Below are 23633 nucleotides of genomic sequence, written 5' to 3'. Positions count from 1 at the left end.
TAACTTCCTCTCCTAATGCCATTTCAATCCCAAGCAACTCGGAACGCGGAAAGTTGTCCAAGTTCGATATTCCAGGGACTCCGAATTCCCCCAACTTCCCTCGAAGCACCGGCGTCGCCCAAAGGGGGTGATCAGTTCCGGAACCAACCCTTCAGCCGGGAGGAGGAGGGACCAAGTCGCATAGGGACCGTCCGCAATATATTCGTTGCAATAAAAAGAGAAAAAAAACGGCAGAAAAGGTACCCCGCCGGTGGAGGTACATTGTTGTCTGCTGGCCGAGACAAAGAAACCGCTTCCAAGGGTTTTTTTTTAACGACGGAGGGGGATGGAGAGACCTCGTCTCTCTTTTTTCCACTGTCACGCGTTGCCTGTATTTCTCTATTATCAGGCTCCCTGCCAGCGCCATCCAATCCTACTCCGGCTGATGAAACTTTCCATTTCCATCCTTCCAGCCTTATTCCTGACGCTCTTTGAAACGCCATCGTCGGTGGTCGGGCTCGTTTCGTCTAGTCCAGAAGCGAGGGGAGCTTCTCTGGGCTGTGAAGCCAGCATTTATATCGCCAAAATTTCGATCGGTGGCGCGATTCATCAGTGGTGGCCGTTGGTTCGATTCCAGAAGTTAAATATTAAAGATCATCACGAAAACAGTTAAATTAGGAATTCCACTCCATCACTTCCCAAGCTTCTTTCCACAGTGACTTCTAGCCATAAGGCATCCTTTCGCTATAATTCACGTGCCCCTTTGTCCACCTTGAAGCATTCTCGAGCTTCAGGCACGAACCGCGAAAGAAAACCGCGAGTAACGCAGCATCGATAATTGGCATGTGTTTCCTAGGGCAGGCTGACGGAGCCTCACTTCCGTCCAATTGCCAATAAGTCACGTGTTTTATGCTCGACGAAGCTGCGCGACAGCTTTACGAGGATCGCGGCGAGGAAATCTGCGATCAGGTTTTGCATAGGTGGAGAGAAACCCATGGGAATTTCTCGTGTTTCTTACGCCTAATGACAGAACACTCTTTGGAGGACATCGTAAGGGAATTAGGCACACTCTACTTCGGAGATGATTAATTACGATCTGAACATATTTTGGGGGAATTAAATATCAATGACAAATAATTTATTTAATTTGATACGAGTTCATTTAACATTTATGTAAATATATCTGGTGTAAAGTTAGGGTCAAGTGTATGCAGGGCGATAATCAGCAAATGAATTTTCAATCTGTGTAAAATATTACATTTTGAGAAAGTACTGGATGTGAAGCTTGTTGGCATCCTTGGGAAATTAGGTACGCGTCCTAGTAAGGGATGATTAATTGCACTGGTCGACAGGACCAACAACCAGCTCCGTAAGTCACCACCGTTTTCCCATTGCGATAGACTCTCACCGCTGAAGGCTGGTTTTTCTCCCTGCTCGCATTAAGATTACCATTACGGGGATAATGATGTAGAAATCTGGTTTTTCAACTCGAGGAAATCTTTATCTCGTGGACGACAAATTGACTTTGTATTCCTCGGGAATCACACTTGGCTTCTTGTCCTTCGCTGCTGGAACTCGTTTTGTCTCTATTAATTTTATTGATGGCAATTGTAATAGCTTTACGTCTTTTTCTATTTGAATGTTTGCATGGAACACCCTGTACACGGTGTTTTCGCTCGAAGTGATTGGATTAGTTCGGAGTAAAGTGCTCGAAGGCAACATTAATGGGGTATATTTAGTTATGCAGAGGAGTATTGTTACGAGCGGGAGTCTTGGCAAAAGATAGTTCTTTCCGAGAAACATCTAGGAGCCAGATCTTCATTGGGTCTGATTGGTTCTATGAATGGAGTGTATCCCCAAGGCGCTCGCTTTCGATGGCGTGCCTGGTCTGCGAGCCACCCACGGCGCCTCGGAGTTTTTCTGTGGAGCCTTATTACCATCGCTTTTTGCGCTTTGATGTTGGTCGCCTGGTTACTTCACAGTCATTATACAGGATGACTCAACAATAGCGCTTCGAAATTGAGAGACGTCCATGTTTCAGAATTGAGAAGGATGGCAATATGAACTAAAAATGATTAAAAGAAGATAATTGCAGGTGCCTCGAAATTAAACAATAAATCTCAATAACATTTAATAAGTGATCTTAGAAATTTCATGAATTATTTTGATCACGTATTCGACATGAATTTAAATATAAAGTGAATGGTCATGCCCTCAAGGGCTGTAGTTGTGATTGGTCGCAGCTGCAGTACGCGTTTCGCGAACCCGAGGTACCCGAGCTCCTAATTAACCTAACCTAACCACGTCAAATCAATTCCATCAACTTCTAAAATCACGAATTTCCACGGAATACTTCATAGAAACTTCCAGAAAAATTCCTTCGTTCCAGACCACCCTAATTATTCCTCAAAATTAATTTCTGCGCACAGTCATCAAGCACACTCCCTCTGCCAAAAACTGAATCCCTAGCAGCACACTTAAAAGTGCCTACAACAGCAGAGTTTCGCAAAGTCCTACCTAAAGTCGTTCGTCGCAGTCGAGTGGTTAATCGTCGCGCATAAAATCCGCTCCGGTTTTCTTGCCATTCGTCACTGGGAACGGCTCTAAAACTGAAATACCTTTAGCGAGCGATTAAAGAAACTGGAGAGCAATTACGGAATATGCAGGTGGGTCCATCGGGGTTTAATCAGCGTCTCCGTTCGAACAGAAAAGTCGCGCGTGCCACTCGGACGCGTATCTCGGCTTTCAATTAACCCAAGTCGTCGTAACGAAGCTCGTTTATTACCCTCCTCGAGATTCGAGCGGCTTCTCCAGGCTCGCCGCGGCCCGAGCACGAAACCATTTTCGATCGTAACCCCGGTCATTGCGTGGCAGAAGGGGGATGTTGCTGGAATCCTAATGCGATTGCATCACGAGAGAGGATTAAGTCGCATCAGAGATCCCCCCACTACGTCTCCTGATGCCCTATCGTCTATTGTTCCGAAGGGTTACCACTTGGCGATCCTAAGGTTAATTGCAGAATTTGGATACGTGCAGGTGGGCAAAATAACACCTGTAAAGCGTTTTAATGGTTGGTGAAGAATGGAGGCTCTTTTGAGAATTAATTCCGAAGAAATCAATGCAAGTTTTGTGATTTCCTTTTGTAGAATGTTTGTATGCATCTTAAGGATTAGGAAAATATTTTTATTTGTTATGGATAGGTGTATGGAAAAATGGCCTTGGAGTTAATTAGCTAGGGACCATTTTTGAGGAGTCCTGTTGATCTTGTGGTGACCTCACCAGTTTGTGGTGAGCTTTGAAAATAAAAATGGAAAAGGAAAACTTTTCCTTGGAATTAATTCCGAAAGGAGACTTTCCCGTGGAAAGTCCTAACAGCGTTTTTATGGGACACCATAATTCCGCTCATCAGCGTTGGCACGTTCCCAAGAATCGGCCCACGGCTAGATGCTCGTTCGGATAACCGGCTAATGTCGAGGTTTACGCTCTTTTTTTCGCCGACGAATAGGATAGCAATCATCGCGGCGGGCCAGACTCACCCCGAATCGAGTAATTGGATACCCGACTCGGGGCCTGTATAATGAAGAGATTATGCGCGCTTATGAAAGATAAGAGCTCTTGCGGATCAACGCGCGAGAGCACACCCGGGGATTCCGCGTGAAATTTTCGCGGTTCGATGGTACTTCGAAGGGCCGCCATTTTGCTTTGCTCGAAACTCGCGGCGTGAAATTGACGTGATGGGAGGGCTCGATCGCGCCCAATTCGCGAGCCACAGTTCCTCGTAAACGGAGAACTGGAAACCGGGTCGTAAAGCTCCCAGAAAGCAGATTCCAGGATGATAATAAATTTGGGAAACGCTGCGTGACGATATCGTTGAATGCTTGACGAGTTAAATGTCGATAATTGTGAAATTATAATGAGAGGCAGACAAAGATGAGCTGGGATTTATTGGAATAATGGAGACACAGATTTGAGAACTCACATAAAAAAAAAAAGAAGTAAATGTATCTTAAGAAGTGTGCGACTCTCCATTTCTGAGTAAGCTTCTTTTAAATCGCGTCACGTATTCTCCAACCCACGTGCCACGTGCCATCACGCTCTAAAAATGCTGCATGCATTCCCGAAATCTATTCAAGCATCTAAAACCAAAGCTGAATCCCAAACAACCACTCTTCTGGCACTGACTCAAACAAGTGTCATCCGCACCTGTCACGCGAGGAGTTCATTCATGCCAAGATTTCGAGCGGTAGTAGACTGGATCACACCTACTCGGGTCAATTCCACCTAGTCGCGAACTATGTTGAGGAAATTTGTCGTCGCAAGTTTATCATCTTCCGCCGCGAATTGGAAGCGTTCCATGAATAAATAAATCCCGACGATCTTCTCTCGGGATTTCGAACACGTGTCATTCGCATCTGTCGAGGAGTTCATTCATGCTTCACGTTCATTCACGTCTACGATACTGATACTCGTTTCATATGGGATAGTAGCAAGTATAATATTTAAAAAATAGTACAATTAGCTCGGCTTGTGCTGCTTCAAAAACAAACATTGATTTATTTATAATTAAATTAAATTACATCGAAGTAAATCAGTTCCGTGAATTTATTTAATGTATCGTAGAATTTTGACAAATCTTCACTTTATTGTTATTTAAGTCGAATCCAATTCTTTTGAAGCGGATAAAATTCGTTGCATCGGATTGCGCGATGGACATCTCATTTTATCAAGGACCTAGGTGCAAAAATTCCACGCACATTTAATATTTACACCGGGAGGCGCCGACGTCGGGGTAGGAAGTGCTCTATAAAATATTAAACTTGCCACGTTCCCCCGGTCCCGTCTGTCCGGTTAAGAGTTCGAAGTTAACACCACGTCTCGACCCATTTACCAAGCCGAGAGTGGTCGCGCTCGTTTATATTCCCAGCGAATTCTAACGAAGTCGGAGCGCGTGCATTAAAAGAAATTGACGTCGAAAATCGTCGGCTCTTTAGTATTACAACGGGGGTGGAAACGCTCGGACCGTCTAAATTAACTGTGACAGCCTAAAGCCGAGAGGTACGGCAGATAAATTTGCACGAATTTATGGACGACAATTCGTCGTGCAACGAGGGCTACGCTTTCAGGTAATAATACTAAGTAACTCTTTGAACAGGCTTAAATAAAGTGAGAAATAATTTATAGAGCATAGTGGATGTTTGTTTTACGGTAATGAACTCTTCTTGCCATTCTGCACACAGGAGTAGTAGAAGGTACATAAGGACTTGGGAATATTTCATTTGAAGTGTTGAGAAGTTGGTTCATCCAAACGTACTCGCTGGTACACTCGATGCAGTATTTATTCTTTGTAACCTGCTTTAACAGTCTACAAATACAAAACGGGTCTCTCTTATCGCTCATTTAAACGCAAAGGCGCGTCATCATGCACAAGCCAACTAATAAGGATCCACTACCCTATCCTTCCACGAACGTCTATTCGCGCCTCGAACACATTGTCCACGGCAATTGCACTCGATCGAGCAGCAATAGGGGGCGTGCGGTTAAAAACGGATCAATTTCTCCCAGGCGCAATCGTGAAAATTACACGTCTCCAGTCGGACGCTCGAATTATGCTGCACGTGTGCATCCAGCCACGAAAATCCCACACCCTCGACTCTGCCCCCCATCGAATTAACCGAAATGCCATGAGAGTTCGCCCACGACATGAGCGCTGCGGGCAAGAAAAGCACGATTCTTAATTGTGCCAACAGGTAACGAGCTGAAATTCGCCCCTTCCCCCCCCTTCCGGAAGTTAATTAAAGAGCTTGCCGCGGGAACGTTCGACCCAGATTCGAGAAAAATTGCAACGAGCCGTCGGGCGACATAATTGCACCTGTCAGGCTGGAATTCTGCAAAAGTAAAAACGTCAACGGCGAGGGGGCCAAGATGACAATAAGGGTGAACGGTCGCGATAAAAAGAGTGATTGCGTTGTTTCGTCGGCGACGGAACCGGGACTCTGCGTTCTGAAAGCCACGGTGGACTATTCGGTTACTTGTGGGGCAAACTTGAGTTTTGTTTGTAGATTTAATTAGTAGCATACTTGGTCATTGTACAGGGTTTTCTGTGGTGAATGAACTCTGGTACTGGTTGGGGAGTGGTACAGATGTTGTAGCTTAATTAGTTGTAGATCTAAACCTTTCAGTTACCCCTAACACAGTAGTAAAGTTAGAATGGTAGGGGAGGCAGTAAGTTGGCAAGAAGATACAAGGAAGAAATTTGTATGATTAAAAGAGGTGGGATATCAAGATAGGAGGTATAAAGGAGGAGGTTCCATGAAGAAAGGAGTCGGAGGACGGAAGGAGGGATTAGAGATGATAGAGGAATTAGAGACCAGGGACAGGGAGATTTAAGGACACCAGGGGAACTTACAGAGTCGAAATATCATAAAATATATACAAGATGATCAGGATTGAGGGATTACAGGGATATCTCAAAGAAAAGGGCCCCCCTTTCTCCCAATTCCAGCGAATCTAATCCCCGACCCCACGCGGGCGTTCATCGCGAACTTAATCGTCCGCGTTATATACTACCCTTAATAATCGACGATTAACGTGTCGTTTTTTGACGATGGAGGATCGCGCCGTCGTGGCGATTATCGAGCAGGCGTGCATTCGAACCGTTTGGATATCGTGGATCCTCGATGCATCCCGGTTGATGCACCGACGGTGCACCACCTTTCCGATGTAGCCACGTCTGGTACAATGGATAGGTGCGCCCTGTCGGCGGCTCCGGTCAATTACGATCGTCTGAAAAACAAATGGCCCCGTTTCGATAATTAACGACACGGTGATCGGGTTCTCTGGAGTCGTCGTCTCGGTCTCGACCTGGTCGTCTCGCGATGAAATATTCTGCGACGATTATCGTGGCTGGATCCTCAGCAACGGTTCTTCGATATCGGTGGAGCGATGCGGACACGAAACATTCTCTATTTTTTATATTAATGTCAGACATGCAAGCTGGTCAATTTGATATACAGACAGTCCCATAAGTATTCGTACCCTCTATGTCTATTGAAGAAATTTGTCTAAATTAAATGACAGGTTTGATATTTCCAGATCAATATGTCATTATAGATATGTACATAAATAAACTTTAGACATATATATATATTTATAATGAAATTAGGACAAGCACAGACTCAGGCTTGCTGCAATAAATAATGTCGCAAGTTCGAGCAACGCGAAGTTTACTGCACCGGGCGCGAAACCACGATATTAAAACCGAAGTTCGCCCAGGGAGGATCGCCAGCGCGCGTTGTTAATAGGTCATTACGCAAGCGTAATGAAAATCGATAATTAATTGATCCGGGGATAGTGCACGACCCTTCGCACCGATGGTAATTGACTCTTGAATATTTATGATTAACGAATTAGCAGCGTTGCAGATCGCATAATCCGATCCTCCAGCGTCGCTCGAACGGAGTTTCACTTTTATAACCGACTCTCGGTTTCTTAATCCAGCATCTCGTTTCATCGATTTAGCACTCGATCTTTTTACTGAAAAGTTTCAAATCTGAGTATTTAAATGAAATACATTTTTGTGTAGAGTGGTCTCTCGATATGTTTTATTGCAATTCGTGTAATTTTTATGATATCTGATTGAAATTCACTAATTCCGAAATAAATGCGCGTCGATTCAAGCCTAAAGAGCCCCTAACCCACCCATCAGGACTCGTTAGCGATCCTTGATCCAAGCAAGGCTCGAGAGATTCTAAAGCAGCGACCTCAAGCGACATTTCGATTTCCACGTTTCCGCGCCCACGACGAAAGGTCCCCCCAGGCCTTCCTAGCCGCAAACCGCTCCGAATAGAATAGAATCTCGATAACGAAAGGCTGCACCGCGATGCGATCTTCAACGAAGGCACATCCCGGCGCGGACAAGGGGCTCATTAGTAGCCCGACGATATGCAGAATACCGAAAGTTGCAAAAACTCGACGGTATGCACATGCGAAAGTGGCCGCGTATCTGATTGCAGCCTGCACGTGGCCTCGTGCATGTCTACCTCGTAGATAACGCCTGCCTGATAAACATTTTAACTGGTTTATCGGTTATTAATAATGCCGAGCAAGCCTGTGGTTTGTCGAGGGAACGTGGGCCACGGAGATTTCGCCATTGGTTTGGGGATGCGCTAGGATACGTGACGAAGTCGAAGGCCATTTTCTCGAGGGATTTCGGCGCGGCCATTTTGATTCGGCGAAGCACGTGCTAGGAGTAGCTTCCTTGTATCGATGTTTTCTGTGACTGTTTATTCTTATTTATGTGTGGTATTTTTGATCCTTTACTTTTTGCAAAGAAAATCGATATAAATTCAGTTATACCTCTTTCTCGAGCAAGACATTTTTTTAAAGCGAGTTTCAGCGTACAAACTTACTCCATGATTACTTGATAATATATCTGCGACCCAAAGCTAAAGTACGTTTAATAGCAATCGCAAAATTTCATTAGGCGTCGTTTATTTTACACTGATTGCAGCACGCGCGTCTCGTTTTCGCGCGAAGACAGGTTTCACGTTCCCCGAGAGCGATTCAAGAAATTGCAGAGTAGGCACGCTTCATTACGTCGTTTGTAACGCCTCAATTTTCCTTCTTGCCTTTACTCGACTTATCTTTTTACAAACTACACTCCTTCGGCACCGGTTACGATTCTCGTTATTTTCACTCAACAGTTTTCTCTATTCTAAAAATTTGTGCAAGTCCGTTAGTTTTGTAATTTACACTAAAATTTTCCTCCAAGCGTTCTGTGTTATTATCAAACCAAATTGGCATTGCTCGCGCAGGTGCGTCGAATTGGGTATTACGTATTATTCCAACTTCGGAAACGGAGTCGAGACCATGGTCCAGACGGTTGTTGTAATTGTTTCAACCTCAAACAGAGGGTCGACCAGCGCAGTCCACGAGAATTTGTCGTCTGTAACGAACTTGGCCCGTAGGACATCCTCGTTAGAAGTATTCCCGATGCAGGATCGTTCTGGACCGCCATGCTTTACATATTCATGGGGAAGGGCCAGGACCCCGTTCGATGTATCGTGAATTTCACATTTGGTAACTGCTGGACGTTCATAAGCTCAGCCATCAAGCGAAATCATGAAAGATGCCGCGTATCGTATGACCCGGATAGGGGCTCGATAGCTATCAAAGCGTAAACATCGTCCTTGGAAGTTTGAGCTGCGACAGTATAATCAGAGGACTCTATTCCGAAGTTGGATCGCTGATCCTTAATGACGGGAACTCGGAAACTATCGACCCTAGCTATTTCGAGGAATCCTCACGAAAGGTAGATTAGAGGTTTTCCTTCGAAACTACTAGTTTTTCAATTTTATCTAGAATACTGTACCTGTTCATGGACTTGGAATGGACTCGACAGAATCCTTATTTTGTGATTGTTAAGACAATTTTTGAGGGATGAAGTTTCACTCAAATTCTCTTTTTTCAATACTGAATTTCTAATCGCAATCTTTTCCATAATATATTTCCTTCAAACCTGACTTAATTGCCAGACTGCACTTGCACCATTCAGACCGTCTCGATCTCGCTAATTACCTACTTGAAAAATCCTCTTAGAATCCATCAGGACGTCAAAGGTACGAAATCGAACAATAAACCCCGTATAATTAGAGTCACACGCGTGCACTCCGCGTTGCAGCTCATTGTCATTTCGCAATCAGACGTCGCGGAATCGCATCCTCCGTCCTCCCGGTATAGTCATTTAATTCTACTTAACATCAATTTCGCGTTCGCCACCCAATTAAAATTATTCGCCGGTGGACCAATTATCGCACCTACCAAGCATCCAGTCGTCAAGGGCGAAAGGCGATAAACCAACCGTGTTTCGGCGAAACCGGTTGGCGCGCGCGTAACCGCCGCGAGGATTCCGCGGACGCAATTAGACCTCTGAAAACTGCGTTCCAATTAACGCCCCCGTGTGCCCCCGTGGCTCGCTATCATGTTTTATGCAGCTATCTCGTTTAAGTCTTCGCACCTGCGACCAATTACCGCGATTGTAACCGCGCGGCGACCATCCCTCGCGCTTACTTTTCAATTAATCGATATTTAATCGCAGAAATCGCTAAAACTGGGAAAACAATTACAAAATTCTGGGGGAAATGGGGAACTGCTGGAGGAGTTAGTCGACGGGTTGCTTAGGGCATCACTGGAATTAGTTCTAATAAAATATCTTTGAAGTAAGACATACTAGAATATGACAAGGTATATGACAACCAGTGCTGGTAACAACAGCAAAAATTTCAGCTCTGAATAATATTCACTAAAACGACCCCTGCATAAATCAGCCCCGTGTACCTAACACAAAAGTGCCCAAATCGGTGTGTGCATGCATTCGATTATTCCCAGTGCGGTACGACAGCGACAACAAAAAGGTTTGCTAGTGGTCTCGTGGCCAACCGGTGCAATGGCTGCGCGTTGAATCTTGAATGAACGTGTTTTTCCGCTGCATCGGCGCGCGCGTTGTTGCGTACGTTCCTCGAGTGGGAGTCATTGAGAGGTTTGGAACGCTGCCCGTGCAGGCTGCTATCGGCTCCAGGACATAGTATTCTCATGAAAAATGGCACGACGCAGCTATTGGTTCGGAACAATGCTTGGTATCGCGCTGAAGAAGACGTGAAATGCAGCCTTCTTTTGAAACGAAGGTTCAGAAAACACAAGAAAAAAATGGCTAAAAGATCCTAAAAGATAAATACCTTCAAAGCGACAAATCCGCGCGAGTTCGAATATCGCAACGCACACGAACGCGTCAAATTTCTCTCCAACAATTTTCTCCGATAAATCTGGCGCGAAAGTAGCAGGCGTCGCGGCTAATTCGTACAATTTCAGAAACACGGGTGAGATTTATCGAGCCTGCGCTCGCATGTAAATAGCGAGGAACGTTCGGCGAACCGCGGCTGCGAAATAATTTATCGCCGCCCTTGCAACAGCGGGGAACAACGACCGTGAGTGAGGTGCGCACACTAGGTCTCCATAAATCGGCGTGCACAGGACTCGATTACCCGGTGGCAGTCGTCCCACGTCCCTCCCCTAAACAGAAACTGTCACTTAAAAGCAGTAAGCAAAATTCTTATTCGAACAAATTCGTTAAAGAGAAATTTAATTGAACAATTTTTTTATTTCGTGCTGGAGGAAACTTAAAATCTGAATTATAAAATGAATCTATATTTAAAATGGTGGATTCATAAATTTACAAGTATACAGAGTACATTCTTCATTAAAATGGAGAGTTTCTCCAATGTTCTCCTGGAAGAAGATGGCCTCACGGTCAAGAAAGTTATTTTTTAAAAATTATATATAGGAGGACCTCACTAATTTCGATTTAATGATGTAAACCAATCCAATAAGACAAAATAGTTCTTTGAACGGCAATTTTAGAGTGACAATTTATGGCCAGTCGCCAAGGGCCATCTTCTTGCAGCAGGACAATATATATAGCGTTTAATGGTAGCCTTCTCGTATACATACACTCTGAAAATATTTCAATCCTGGATGTCGAACGAACAAATGTTTTTAAGTGGTCCCGAGTTAAAGGAATCGACGATAAGATTCCGGAACGGTGAATTCGTCGTCGCCTCGGGCGTCGAAGGATTAATTGCGAAGTGCATCACCGTCGGATGCCAACGCGATAAATCAGCCCTCGCACGCTTGCACTTATGCGTCTGCGTGTATTCCTCCTATCTGTGGAACTGGTCGCAGCATTGACCCAGACTTTGATTCTTGCGTCAATGTGGCTCGTTACGGCGGGACAAGTTTCACTGCAAAGTTGTTCCGCAACTCGTTGCGTCAGCGTGGGCAGACAGTTACGCGTTACGTGTGTCGTTACGTGAACGGAACGTGTTGTTTCCACCTGACGAAAGCGAGTCTCCTTCCGTCGCGTGCTTTCCTCTCGCGAAACTGGAACGAGTGCTGATCAGAGCCGAGGTTCCTTATGATACATTACCGTATTTGAGAATATTTAATTACCGAAGCATTTGGTTATTTATATATCTTAATATTTGAATACTTAAATACGAAGTCACAAAAGATAATAAAATGCTTGTCACGATGCAACCAAAATATATTTAACCTGTCAAATAACCAAATTACTTTTTCTCCAAAGCTGATGTTTATTATCTACAAAACCACTAAACTGAAATCTAGAAAGTTTGTGAGAAATAAGTAAATACTCCAGAACGACTAAAACACGGTAGCTGAATCCTATTAAACGATAGGACAAAACCCCACGAGCACAGTTGCTTGTACCCGATAACAATTTTAACGCCCGTATCAGTTATTCAAAGGAGAAACTCGTTTCTGTTTCAGGTCGTCGGTGCTTCTTCTATTTATTATTGGGCTGAGCGTGCGCGACGCCTTCGCAAAACACGTGAGTATTGCAACCGTTTTACAGTGTTTCGAACTCGACGTTGCATGTATATTTCAAGGTGGTCTTCGGATCCTTCCGCCGCATTCCTTTAGGCTTTATTGCTCCCATCGCGAGCGACGGTGGCTTGAGTTTCAAAGAGCCCCATTGGCCCCGCGATCGAACTATCTTAGCGGGCCGAGTTTTTACAAATTTTATGCGCGCATACAATGTTCACTTTATGCAGATGGCTCTGAAACGAGCCGTTCCCATTAGCCGCTAATCCTCGTTTAAAAATCATGGGTGTCGCGCCGCGTTTGAGCCTCCGCAGATTAAGAACGTTACGCGTTGATAATGAAAATTGTGGGGCCGTTAGGTATAGAATTACTGCATATTAAGGAACTGTTTGAGATGATAGCATATAATGGCGACGTTTAGACTAAAGTCTTTAATTCCTTTTCGTGCGAGGAGTTGATTCTGAAAATTCATTTTCCTTGGTTCTTTAACTGGGAATAGAACCCAGTACGCTCGCGCCACCTCGTTGTGTCGCGAGTTCACGTGCGAAATGAAAGTCCTCGCGTTTGTTTCGCGAACAGAGGATCTACGAGAAAATGGACGACCAGACTGCAAAGGATAATGGATGTGGAACGAAACAGTCCACAGTAATCTCGTTGTATGCCCGCGCCTGCTGTTGCCCCGTTGTTTCTCTCGTCGTTTCGTGTGTCTACCTACACATTGCAGCCGTCTTACACGAGAAATAACTCAGGATCGTATTACTCGCCGCCTTTATGCGCCGTTTTGGTCCTCGGACGCTGTTGCCCTCCACGTGGTCGCGAAACGCGTATTTCTCGTGGCTCGTTTTACGACAAATCGATCGATTCTGTATCTCTCTCGCGGGAAACATTGAAGACGTTCCGGTATATCGTAGTTCAGGAGAAATTGGAAGGGGTTTGAGTCATCACTAGTCCGATTTCATTATTGTTTAAATAATAGAAGCTCTCGAAGTTGGCAGTGTTTGTCTATATTCTGTGAAATCTGCATCCACGACAAGTTTAGTCTTACTCTTATTATTTTTCACGTTGAAAAAAAGAGCACGCTTCGCTTGCACTCCAATCCCGTTACAACAAATGGAGAGAATATTCGTCCTGTAACGCGCGTGACGGAACAGGACACGAGGTAATACATGACGTATCGCCCTCCCCAAAAATTTCCAATTCTGAAATCGTATCGCGACTGTCGCTGCCCTGTCGTACAGCGCGATATTTTAGTCGACAGTGGGAAATCACGTTTTTAAATTCACGGTGGCGAAGGGGCGGAGAATCTGCGAGAATTTCTGTCGCGAATAGCGGAGATATCTCGACATCTGCAATGCGATTATCAGCGTAGGAGGCGAAAGGGGATGAGAGACTGACAGACGGGAGTCCTGACTTATTGCTGCTTTTTACCATCATCAACGAACCCCTCTGCCAGTCTGCGGGGCTAATCTGAGTTAAGTGGCCGTTAGGAACGGCGAAGAAATCTTGGAAATGCTCGCGCCAATCTCGGCAACTTGGCTCCCGGTGGTCTGGGCACTGGTCGCGCTCCGGGACGCTCAGGTGAATGCAAATGATCCTTCGATCGATCGGAAATTGACCGTAAAGCCCGATGATTAGAAACCTTTTAAGCCAGAGAGAAAGTGTGTCTCGCGCTGCGGGTACAATTCTTCTTCCTGATCGACTGGTACGTGTAAACGCGCTCATGTATGTTGGATCAGACGTTGACAAGGTAGGGGACTTCGGTACAGCGAATTCTCATTCTCAGCAGAATGATAGCGTGGTTTGCATATACTGTAAATGCTAATTAAACTCGTGAATACTTGCCTCTCCATACCTGTTGTGCGCGATGTTCGCGTTAAAATTTCGCAAGTTGCCTAACGTGGAAGTCAGAAGTTGGCTTATTAGTACTTAGTGGGTTCTTAATTTTTACCTATATTATTATTTTTTTAAATTAGTTTACAGTCATACCAACCACTGAGTGCGTTATTAGTTTCCGATAGATAGTATTGTGCATTGCAATTTTTGTCCAAAGGTGATATCCACAATTATGACAGTAAATTTATACCATCAACAAGAAATATATTCCTAAACATTTTTTGACTTTGACTGATCAATGCTACGCCATTTCTGTGTCCACGTTTATTTATACGACGTCTTTTCGCGTAATGTATTCGAGGTTCAATAATAGCGACATTCGTGGTCAGATAACCACGAATGGTTTTGCCGGCAATATCTCCGCGATACAAAAAGATCATTAATCATGTACTGCATGAATTCGTGTTGTACCAGGATCGCGACAAAAACGGAGGTTTAAATGCATCGACTCGCCGTAGCGCGAGGACGTGCATTTACGAATAATAGGACAGTAATAGGAATTGATGAGAGGGCTCTCGTACATCACCGAGTCCTTTTGTTAGTTTTCCACGTAGATGGTTGACGCGATAGCGATTCTTCGTGAAATTAGTAGCAGGAAATTTGAAGTTTAATTACTTCAGGACTTCGAAGTAAATCGGGGTGGAAATTTGTCTATTTCGCGTGTTCAGAAATTAAATTTGCAAGCGGAGCATCAGACGGAGTTGTGCTTTGTTTTCGTTATATCCTGAAACTTTCAATGTACATCTCGTTTACCTCCGCGTTTTCAACAAACGGTATACAACAAAAGTTACTGAAAATTAAATTTACAAGCCCTTCTTGCATGCAAATTTTCGACAGAATCGATAATAATCGGAGGTACCTACCCTTCCTGACTATCGTACAATGCATACAAAGTGCTATTTATCTTCTGCCTCGGGTATCAACAAACAAAATTTCCAATGAAAAACAGCAGCATTGTTTACGAGGAAGGTTATTATTTAATCGATGCTTCCTATCAGCTACAGCATAGACTAACAACCGAAACTTTTAATCTTCGGATGCTCGCTCTGTATCGACAGCAAACATGGAGACACCGTCTATAGGAGAAAGTAGCTACGTTTACAAACAGATTGTCTCTGTAACCGAACCTTCATTGCATGTAATTTGAAGATATCGCGCGAACAGCGGTTCACTTCGTGTTTATCGTGAAACCAGTCATCGCGCGAGGGGCGAGGTCAGAGAATTCGGCGGTCATGGCAATCGTTCCACGAGATTGCGTGGCGAAGGGTTAATTAAATGCTTCGAAGAAGAGTGGATCTCGACGCGTCGGAGGTCAGTCGATGAACCGTGAACACTTGGCCACGCCTTTCTCTTGATAATTGTCGTGTATACAGCACGGTTGTCTGGTTCTTCGCGGTGACGAGCTCTCTCGGACCGTGCAAATTGCAGCCGACGATTTCGTCTGCGAGATCGCCGATAACGTTCGCCAACGGGAATGTCTCTGACACGGCGGTGAATTATCGCGCGTTTCATCGTTTGTCTGACAAGCGGGCTGATATTGTCGCGACACACTTGCCCTGACGCATTTCTTCGGCGCGTTGCGAATGCGTGGAAATTTTCTCTTTTAACGTCGAGTTAAATACCGTTTGGGAAGCATTTAATCCGGCCACGAGTGTTCTTTAAATAATATTTTGTATATAGAGGATTTAAACGAATGAAAATAACTTAATTTTGAACTTATTAAAGTAGAGTGCAGAAATTCTTTGCTTTGTGGTATTTTGAAATGGATCGGTTAGCTCTGACAGGCTTTGTTCGGATAACAGACGGTTTCTATAATAGAATATTCAAATAAACGGACGTTTGTATGAATCTACGTGAATAAATATATAAAAAATATCAGGTAGAATGTTTTGATACGATGCTTCGTTTTCGAGGAAATTAATTTTGAATATCCTTGGAGCACACCTGTAATGTCTGACCATTCCTCGATATTTCTACTTGCATCTAAGTCTGCAGAAGTTAATAGTCGTACAATGCCAGTTGTTTCGTACAAGGAAACACTTATAGTCTTCACAATAAATAGGCCACCCTGTATACCATAAAACCCGAAGCACTGAAATTACAACTCCTTTGAAGCGGAACCTCCCCATGGAGCACCGACGCGAGGAAAAATTTTGTTTTTTTTTCCATTTCTCTTTCTCTCTAGAACTTGCAAGGAGTTTCGGTAACAAAAAATTACATCTTGTCTCGTCTTCTCAGTGTGCTCAGCAGAGTACATAATCGATGAACGGCTCGTAATGTCGCGTAACTGCACGAGCACACGCAAAATGATTACGCGATCTTTGTTTGACGGTTGAGAGTATGGTTTACGAAATTCTCTAGGAGCCTTGTGTCTGCCTATTAAACGTCACGGATTAGGGATGAAGTAATTGGACTTCTTTTACGAGCACCCCTCTTGTCCTCTCGCGAAACGCTTGGCTCGTAAAACGAACGTGAAAGGATTTTATGGGGTTACTTAATGGGGAGTACATCTTTCATCGGTGCAACGACTTTTTCCGTAACGCCATTCATGCAGCTGCAGGATTAGCATTGGTAATGATACTGATTTTGGATTAGGAGTAGAATTAGGATAGATTTAGGGGCTCCGGGTGTTAAGATTTTTAATACACAGAACGGAACGGGAAATAGTTAAGCTCTCTTGCACAAAGGAAACAAAAATCTTCTTTCTCTAATTAACTTTCCTTTTTGAAATTTATTATTTACCGTAGTACCTGTAGCTCAGGAGTTCACAAAGTCTGAATCCTGAACCAGGGTGTTGCTAATATCGCGCAGTTTTTAAGTGCCCTGCGCTGTAGTTTTCATTAATTTCGCAGCATTCTTCCGCCTTTATTAAAACGAGCTTTTAAAGCGTCGTCAAGGATGAAGTAGCAGTTCGAAAAGTTGGTGCAAGTGCTCGCGTAATTACGCGCTCTATTCCTTTCGTGCCGTGGATTCCCTTTATGCTTGACAAGCGTTAGTTTGTCCGCGTTTGGATGCTCCTTTGTGTCTCGCGTCTCACGGACGGTTTGTGTAACTCGGGAAAAAACAACGGAGAGCAATTTTTAATTATGACTCGGTCGGAAGAAGAGGTTCGCGCGATGGCGACTGAAACTTTCGGTGCGAGAAGGAAGCTTTTTGCTTTGTTGTTAATTAAGGAACTGAGCTGTTCGCGTACAGCGATCATCTTTTAATCGTGGGAACAACGTAGAAGTGTTTTATTGAAAATTGAGTAATTTAAAACAATTTTTTTAGATGATAACGTGATTATTGTACAACGCGTTCTATTGAGTCGGACAGGTAGGTGATACACGATCGACCAGTTTAATTCACTGTCATCGAGATTATGTTAATCTCGGACGAGGAAGCGGTGGCTTGGCAGAGTTATTCGATCGGGCGCAGAAAAGCCTCTCCTGCGGATCGTTGCCCCCAGGATATTGGATTATGTTTCACTGTTAACAGGTTACGTTTCATATCTCACTATGGCAGACATGCAACCCGCTTGAAGAACCAATGCCACGGTTAATCGACTGCGGGATCGATTGTAGAAACGAATCGCCGCTGGCTCGCGATCGACACAGGAAAAATTCGCATGCTTTCTATCTTTCGTGATCATTTTTCGTTTTGTTCCTTTGATGGTTCTTAAATTCGAGATTTTAGTGACTAGTGGACGTATCGTTGACAGTCAGCAGGTGTTAACACTGATGAAATATTTGACTTCCTTAACAGGAACATACCTCAATAAACCATTTCACACTACAGTTATAATTTTTCTTCCAAATTTCTTCTTTTCTAAACGTTTGCTTAGAAATTACTCGCCAATCAGAGACACGTTTCGAGTATATTCCGTGTGTCCCGAACGAGGTGTCGCGGCGCAAAGGTGCGGACGTTGCACTTGCCCGACGCGTAACCACTTCCTATTAGCATAAATTAGCCGGCTGTTCGTGGAGCGTCGTAAACCCTTGCAATTGTAAGGTCTTCGCTTTGATGTCGGATGAGGTTGAATGATCGTCGCTCTAATGGAGCCAACACGCATACCGTGAAACGCCGAGGTTAAACGCATTCTTTGACATAATTCGCGTAATTGTGGCACAGTATTCGCGTGGTCCTAAATGGACGTTCAGAATGGGCACGGTTAGGAGCCCGTAAAACAATTTGCTCCCCAGGGAGCGGTGCCAAAATTTTTTCGCAGCTTAATTCTCCTGTGGCGACTTAAACTGACTAAAAGGCTGCTGTATATTCTTAGTAGTTAGCTCTACGATAGTAGTTAAGGAGAATGATTATTGGTCGAGGTTAGGTTGGAACATCAGGGTTGGAAAAATTGAGTCTGGTAAGAAGTGATGTTAGTTGAGATAATTATTCTTAGGTATTGAATTTTAATTTTATTGATATTTTAGATATCGCAGTGTTTAGGTTTCAGTTCTTGTCTCCCATCTTTCTATTCTTAATTCTATTCTTTCTGCCTTGAGTTTCTTACTCCGGATTCAAAAACCAATCGCAATAAATTTCCCAATAATCGAAAGCTTTGCGACCTGCCAAGAGCCACGAATACCTCCCAGAGAACGTCTATAATTCTCCAGTCACGTTCGACCTTCGTCAATCCATCAAAAGCGATGCACTCCACTTTCTCCAGCGTCTCCAGAAGGACGAAAATTCTCAAGCAGTGCAGATTCCTGAAAGTCGAGCATGCGGCGTGGCAAAGTCGCAAACGAGAGGAATACCAACGAGTGACTCAGTCCGAGGCTGACTCTCTGAGCTATAAAGGGATCATCCGAAATAAAAATTAGGTCCACGGCGATTCTCACAACAATACAAGAGCGGCGATCGCGGCGTGGTCTAGCCCGCGATAAATCAACTGAATTAGACGGCTCCTTAAACGGTGACTAATCGTCGCGTGTACGAGAGTCCTACACGCGAACCAAGGCAGATGTGCAACGCGGTTTACATCATCGAGCGACACGCGGGCTAAAACGATCGACTTTTCCGCGCCAGACTGGCAGACGCGCCCCGGTTAATTGCAAAGCGACGTTTTCCGCGACTTGTCTGGTGTAATTGTACCGCGACTACCCGGGTACTCCTTCGCCGTCTTTTCGCGTTAATTGCTGAGTAACAGACTCTGGCTTAACCCAATTCTCGCGAGGCGTGTTAATGCTCGCAGGACTTTATTTAAAGAACGCCGTCAATGATCTCTGAGAGGCGTGCGCATTTATTTATGGACGCTTATGGGAATTGTCTTGGCTCGTTGTAGGGTTTTATTTAGAATTAATCTACTTCGGAATTACTCTGTAATTTATGAGCCACGCAGGGGTCTTCAAAATTTATTATTTTTATTTTTTGATAAACATTTCGACAGGTCACAGAGCCTTTAGTTATTTCAAATTCATCCCTACTAGCTTTCTAATGTATATAAGTTTTGGAACAACTTACTTAGATCAAATTATACTCGAGATGTTTTCAACAGAAAGAGACAACTAACTTCTAAACAAAACCTACACAAATAATACTCAAAAAGCTTCAAACCTTAAAGATTATTTTCAACCCCCTCAAAGAAATCTCAAAGCTCGCCTCCAGATTGTCCCTCCATTCAAGTCGATGCGTGTAATTTATCTACCGTCCGTCTCATCCGCCACACGCAAGCTTCGCACGGGGAAAAAACAGTGGAATAGAATCCTCCGTGTCGCATAAATTACGTTCGCCGGTCTCCGTGGAAGCTCCGTCTCAAGAAGCTCGTCCGTTTTAATCTGTTTCCCCGGGGCGGACCTCTCCGAGAGGTGTTTTGCAGCGGCGAATCGCGCGGCCAGAGGTTTTATAGTCACCCACGTCGCAGACGTGGCGTTATTATCGTCGTATATTCTCACATTACGGTCCACGCGACACGTCGTGGCCACGCAGATGCTCGCCGAGAAAGAAAAGCCTCCGCGAGAGAGCTTCCTCCGAGTCGCACGGAAACGCGCGCCACGGGACCCAGCTGCGCTCTCTCCCACGCTCGACAAAAATCTACGTAACGCAGCTGTACGCCGCGTAGCCGAAACTTATTTACGGCTTGAAAGAGGCTTCTTCATTTTTTTCGCCCCCATCGTCGGAAGGAGGTGGCGGAAAAAGCGCGAGGAGGATTCCGTTTGAAATTCGACCCGATCCACCTGTGCTTCTCGAGCTTGACGAGCTTTGATACTTTGGACTTTTTAGCGATACGTAGCATTCGGGGTTCGAGGGTTGATTACTGTGTAAACTTACGTTTACTTGAGGGATGAGGGAAATTAATTATGTATGTTCATTAGGTATTCGTGAAATTTAAATTATCTGGTGAGCTCCTCTATGATTCTTCTGACATAGTCAAACATAAGACTGCGCCAGAAAAGTAATAAAAGCCCCACTAAAACGTGAGTGTAAACAAACTACGTAATAATACAACTACTCTTATACATCCTCGCTCTTCACACCGGATTTTATACGACCCTTAAAAAAATACATTTAATCGTAAAAAGGAACATTCTAAACGCGTCCCTCCATTCGGTTCGTCTTTTTTGTTGACAGCTAGAGTACGAATACGTATGAGAACGCAAATGGCGCCGGCAGGCCGTTCCGCGAAATTAAATTCCTCTTTTTGACGGGGACACTCGCCTATCCAGATTTCTTTCAGCGTAGACGGTTTGAAAATATCGCGCGTGATCATTTCTTGATGGTCGTCGCGCTTATATGGAACGCGGGCTGTTTCAAGTGTAATATAATTGATGTTTCCTGTCGCGTATGTTTGCGTACGTGGAATGCAACAGGGACTGAATATTTAACCATGCAATTACAAATAATGCAAACACAACAATACCATGCACAGCGCAGATAATGGGTACCAGGGGGATACTGATCGATCGGGGTATTATTATAATGTGTTTTAACGCGATTCCAACAACGCGATTATGTGGATCGGTTTCGGGGAAACATTTGGGTGTTTACTTACTGGAAATCGATGCACGTGGTAAGTGCACACGCATATTAAGAAATTAAAGGGAATGAACTTGGAAAAGTAGTATCTAAGTAGTATACAAATAAAGATTTTCATCTTTTTTCATGGAAAATATGTACATTTTATGTACAATTAGTCTCACTTTACTGGAAATTTAAAAGTTTTTTAATTATGAAATAATGATTGTTGAGCCTCCGTCGTCTCAAGCTCAAGGCAAGGTAGCAGGCTACAGGATTTATTCACAACAAGGCTGGTACGTTAAGTAACTCTCAGAGAATCTCGTTTCCCGATCCCATCAAAGTTGGAACGTAAGGGACATGATTTAATGCGTCTAGCGACACGATGCTGTAACTTGTTAATCCGATGAGTTCCACGTGGCATATTCACTGCAAACGCAATAAATCCGCCCTTATTAAGTATCGTGCAATCACATGGGGAAACAAACCATCGTTCACCTGTTTTTTTTTTTTTTTTTTTTTTACAATTTAACATAGTTCAGATTCGTCACCGCAACATTCCACTCAATTCCCTCATCAAAGAAAAACAACCAAATCACATCCTTATCGCCGGTCACCTAATTCAAATTCCACGAGCGAAAATTCGCCAAGAAATATCGCACGGAGAATGTGTACCCAGTCCAGTTGACCCAGAAAGAGAACGTTAAGATTAATATCCAAGCAAATGGAGCGACAATCGTGCGATCTTGGGGAAATCTGTTCCCTCTCTCTTCATCTTTAAACGAGAATCCATATAACATTTCAATGGTAGGCTCCTTCTGGCGCGAATCCAAAGCAGTTTGCATACGTTGGTTGTAAAACGCGACGGGCTTCCAAATAAAATTATTGGCCACCGACTTTTTGTTCCTCGAGCCAGCCACTGACATAGTTTAAGGGAGTTCACAATTCTAGAATTTTAAATGGATATTTAAATGCATATTTTAATCGAAGGAATTCTTTTTTCGATGAAACCTTGATGCTTTATTAAATAAAAGCGATAATTTGAAATCCAAAGATATGAAATTTCGAAATATCCTTCGACCATTCATCATAGTCCACAACCTCATGGAAGATAACTGGCGACGTCCCTCTTGTTAGCTTTCCCCCATCGATCAACGATCCTCGGTATCGGAGGACCAAAAATGTTAATGGTTAAAGTCCGAGTAAGGGTGGATGGGTACATTGTCGCAGAACTTGCGCCTCGTATCCAGTTGCTCCAGATTATTGGTCTTCCAAGGAAGTTGTCGGAGTTGTTGGTAGTCGGCTCGAAACTTGTCCTCGTTGGTTGAGTTAACCCCGCGGGACAGTTTGGAAAGTTTCCCCGATCGAAGTGAATCTCGAGCCGATAAATAGCAGTGATAAATGAATTCCAGGGGAGCTCGTTCATTTTTCACCAGACATTATTAAATTTCTTGTCGATCCTGCATCTGAGTGCAGCCTTCTATTTACCTGGAGGCTGGATCCGGACGCGTCGCGGGCAATCCTCGATATCGAGGAAAGTGGAACAGGTCGACGTGACAGGAGCGAGTAGGTTACGTTTCCCAAATGAAACGATGCAACGGAATTGGAAATTATACCGATTGTGCCTATTTCCTCTTTTATGACAGAGTTAACCCTTTGAACTCGAGGTCTTTTTTCTGGTGTCTACTCGATACTCAATTTCCAATAATATTATAAAGAAGTGAAAAAACTTCACAATTTTTATTACCACCCACGTTATCATCTACCAAAAAATTTCTCCCCAATTGGAAAACTTACCCCACTAAGTAGGTAACCTGTCACCAGTTATTCGAAATATTCACCAGGATGAGAATGTTGCACCATCACCATTGCCATAAAGCTGTCGAAAATACACTCGAGAACGATAACGTAATTCACGGTTTCACCCCTGTCGCGGTGGCGCCGTTCATCACGGCTAAAAGCCTATACCTTATCGAGCCCGGCCGATAAGGGGATCACGCCTACGCTGTTCCCCTCCGCGAAGGTCACCCATGCTCCCATTGCAACCTGCACAGGTATACCGCGAGGTGAATAAGAGGCCACTTACCGTGAAACCTTCCTCGAGCGTTCCCACGGCGAACCGTGCATCCTTTTTCGCGACTCGGGGGTACAGCCTCGAGAATACCTCTTGCCACTCACGTGACGTCTGCCATAAATTTGTGTGTCTCGGTTTGTTGCAGCATCATATAAAATTGAGGCACGAGAGACACCGCAGACAGCATGGAGAGAGCTATCTGCCCAGCAGCTTCGTGCTCGACACCGAGGAGCCTGAACGTGGAACCTGGGGGCCATGGTCGTCGCCCAGCTCGTGCTCCAGATCCTGCGGAGGGGGTGTCGCCCATCAGACCAGACAGTGTCTCGACATAGAGTGAGTTGCATTGCTTTTTCGGGAT

General features: G+C 44.3%; 1 protein-coding gene across 1 annotated transcript in view; it reads left to right on the top strand.

The window, feature by feature from the left end:
- LOC128879161 (papilin) overlaps positions 1-23633 on the top strand; it is a 107038-nt gene that overhangs the window by 55723 nt on the left and 27682 nt on the right. Inside the window, exons 2-3 of the mRNA XM_054128062.1 lie at positions 12322-12382; positions 23421-23608. Coding sequence (XP_053984037.1) covers positions 12322-12382; positions 23421-23608 — 249 coding nt within the window. The remainder of the gene's footprint in view (positions 1-12321; positions 12383-23420; positions 23609-23633) is intronic.

Source organism: Hylaeus volcanicus, chromosome 7 (assembly GCF_026283585.1).
Source record: "Hylaeus volcanicus isolate JK05 chromosome 7, UHH_iyHylVolc1.0_haploid, whole genome shotgun sequence".
Classification (NCBI taxonomy): Eukaryota; Metazoa; Arthropoda; class Insecta; order Hymenoptera; family Colletidae; genus Hylaeus; species Hylaeus volcanicus.
This window is presented reverse-complemented; position numbering and strand designations above follow the sequence as displayed.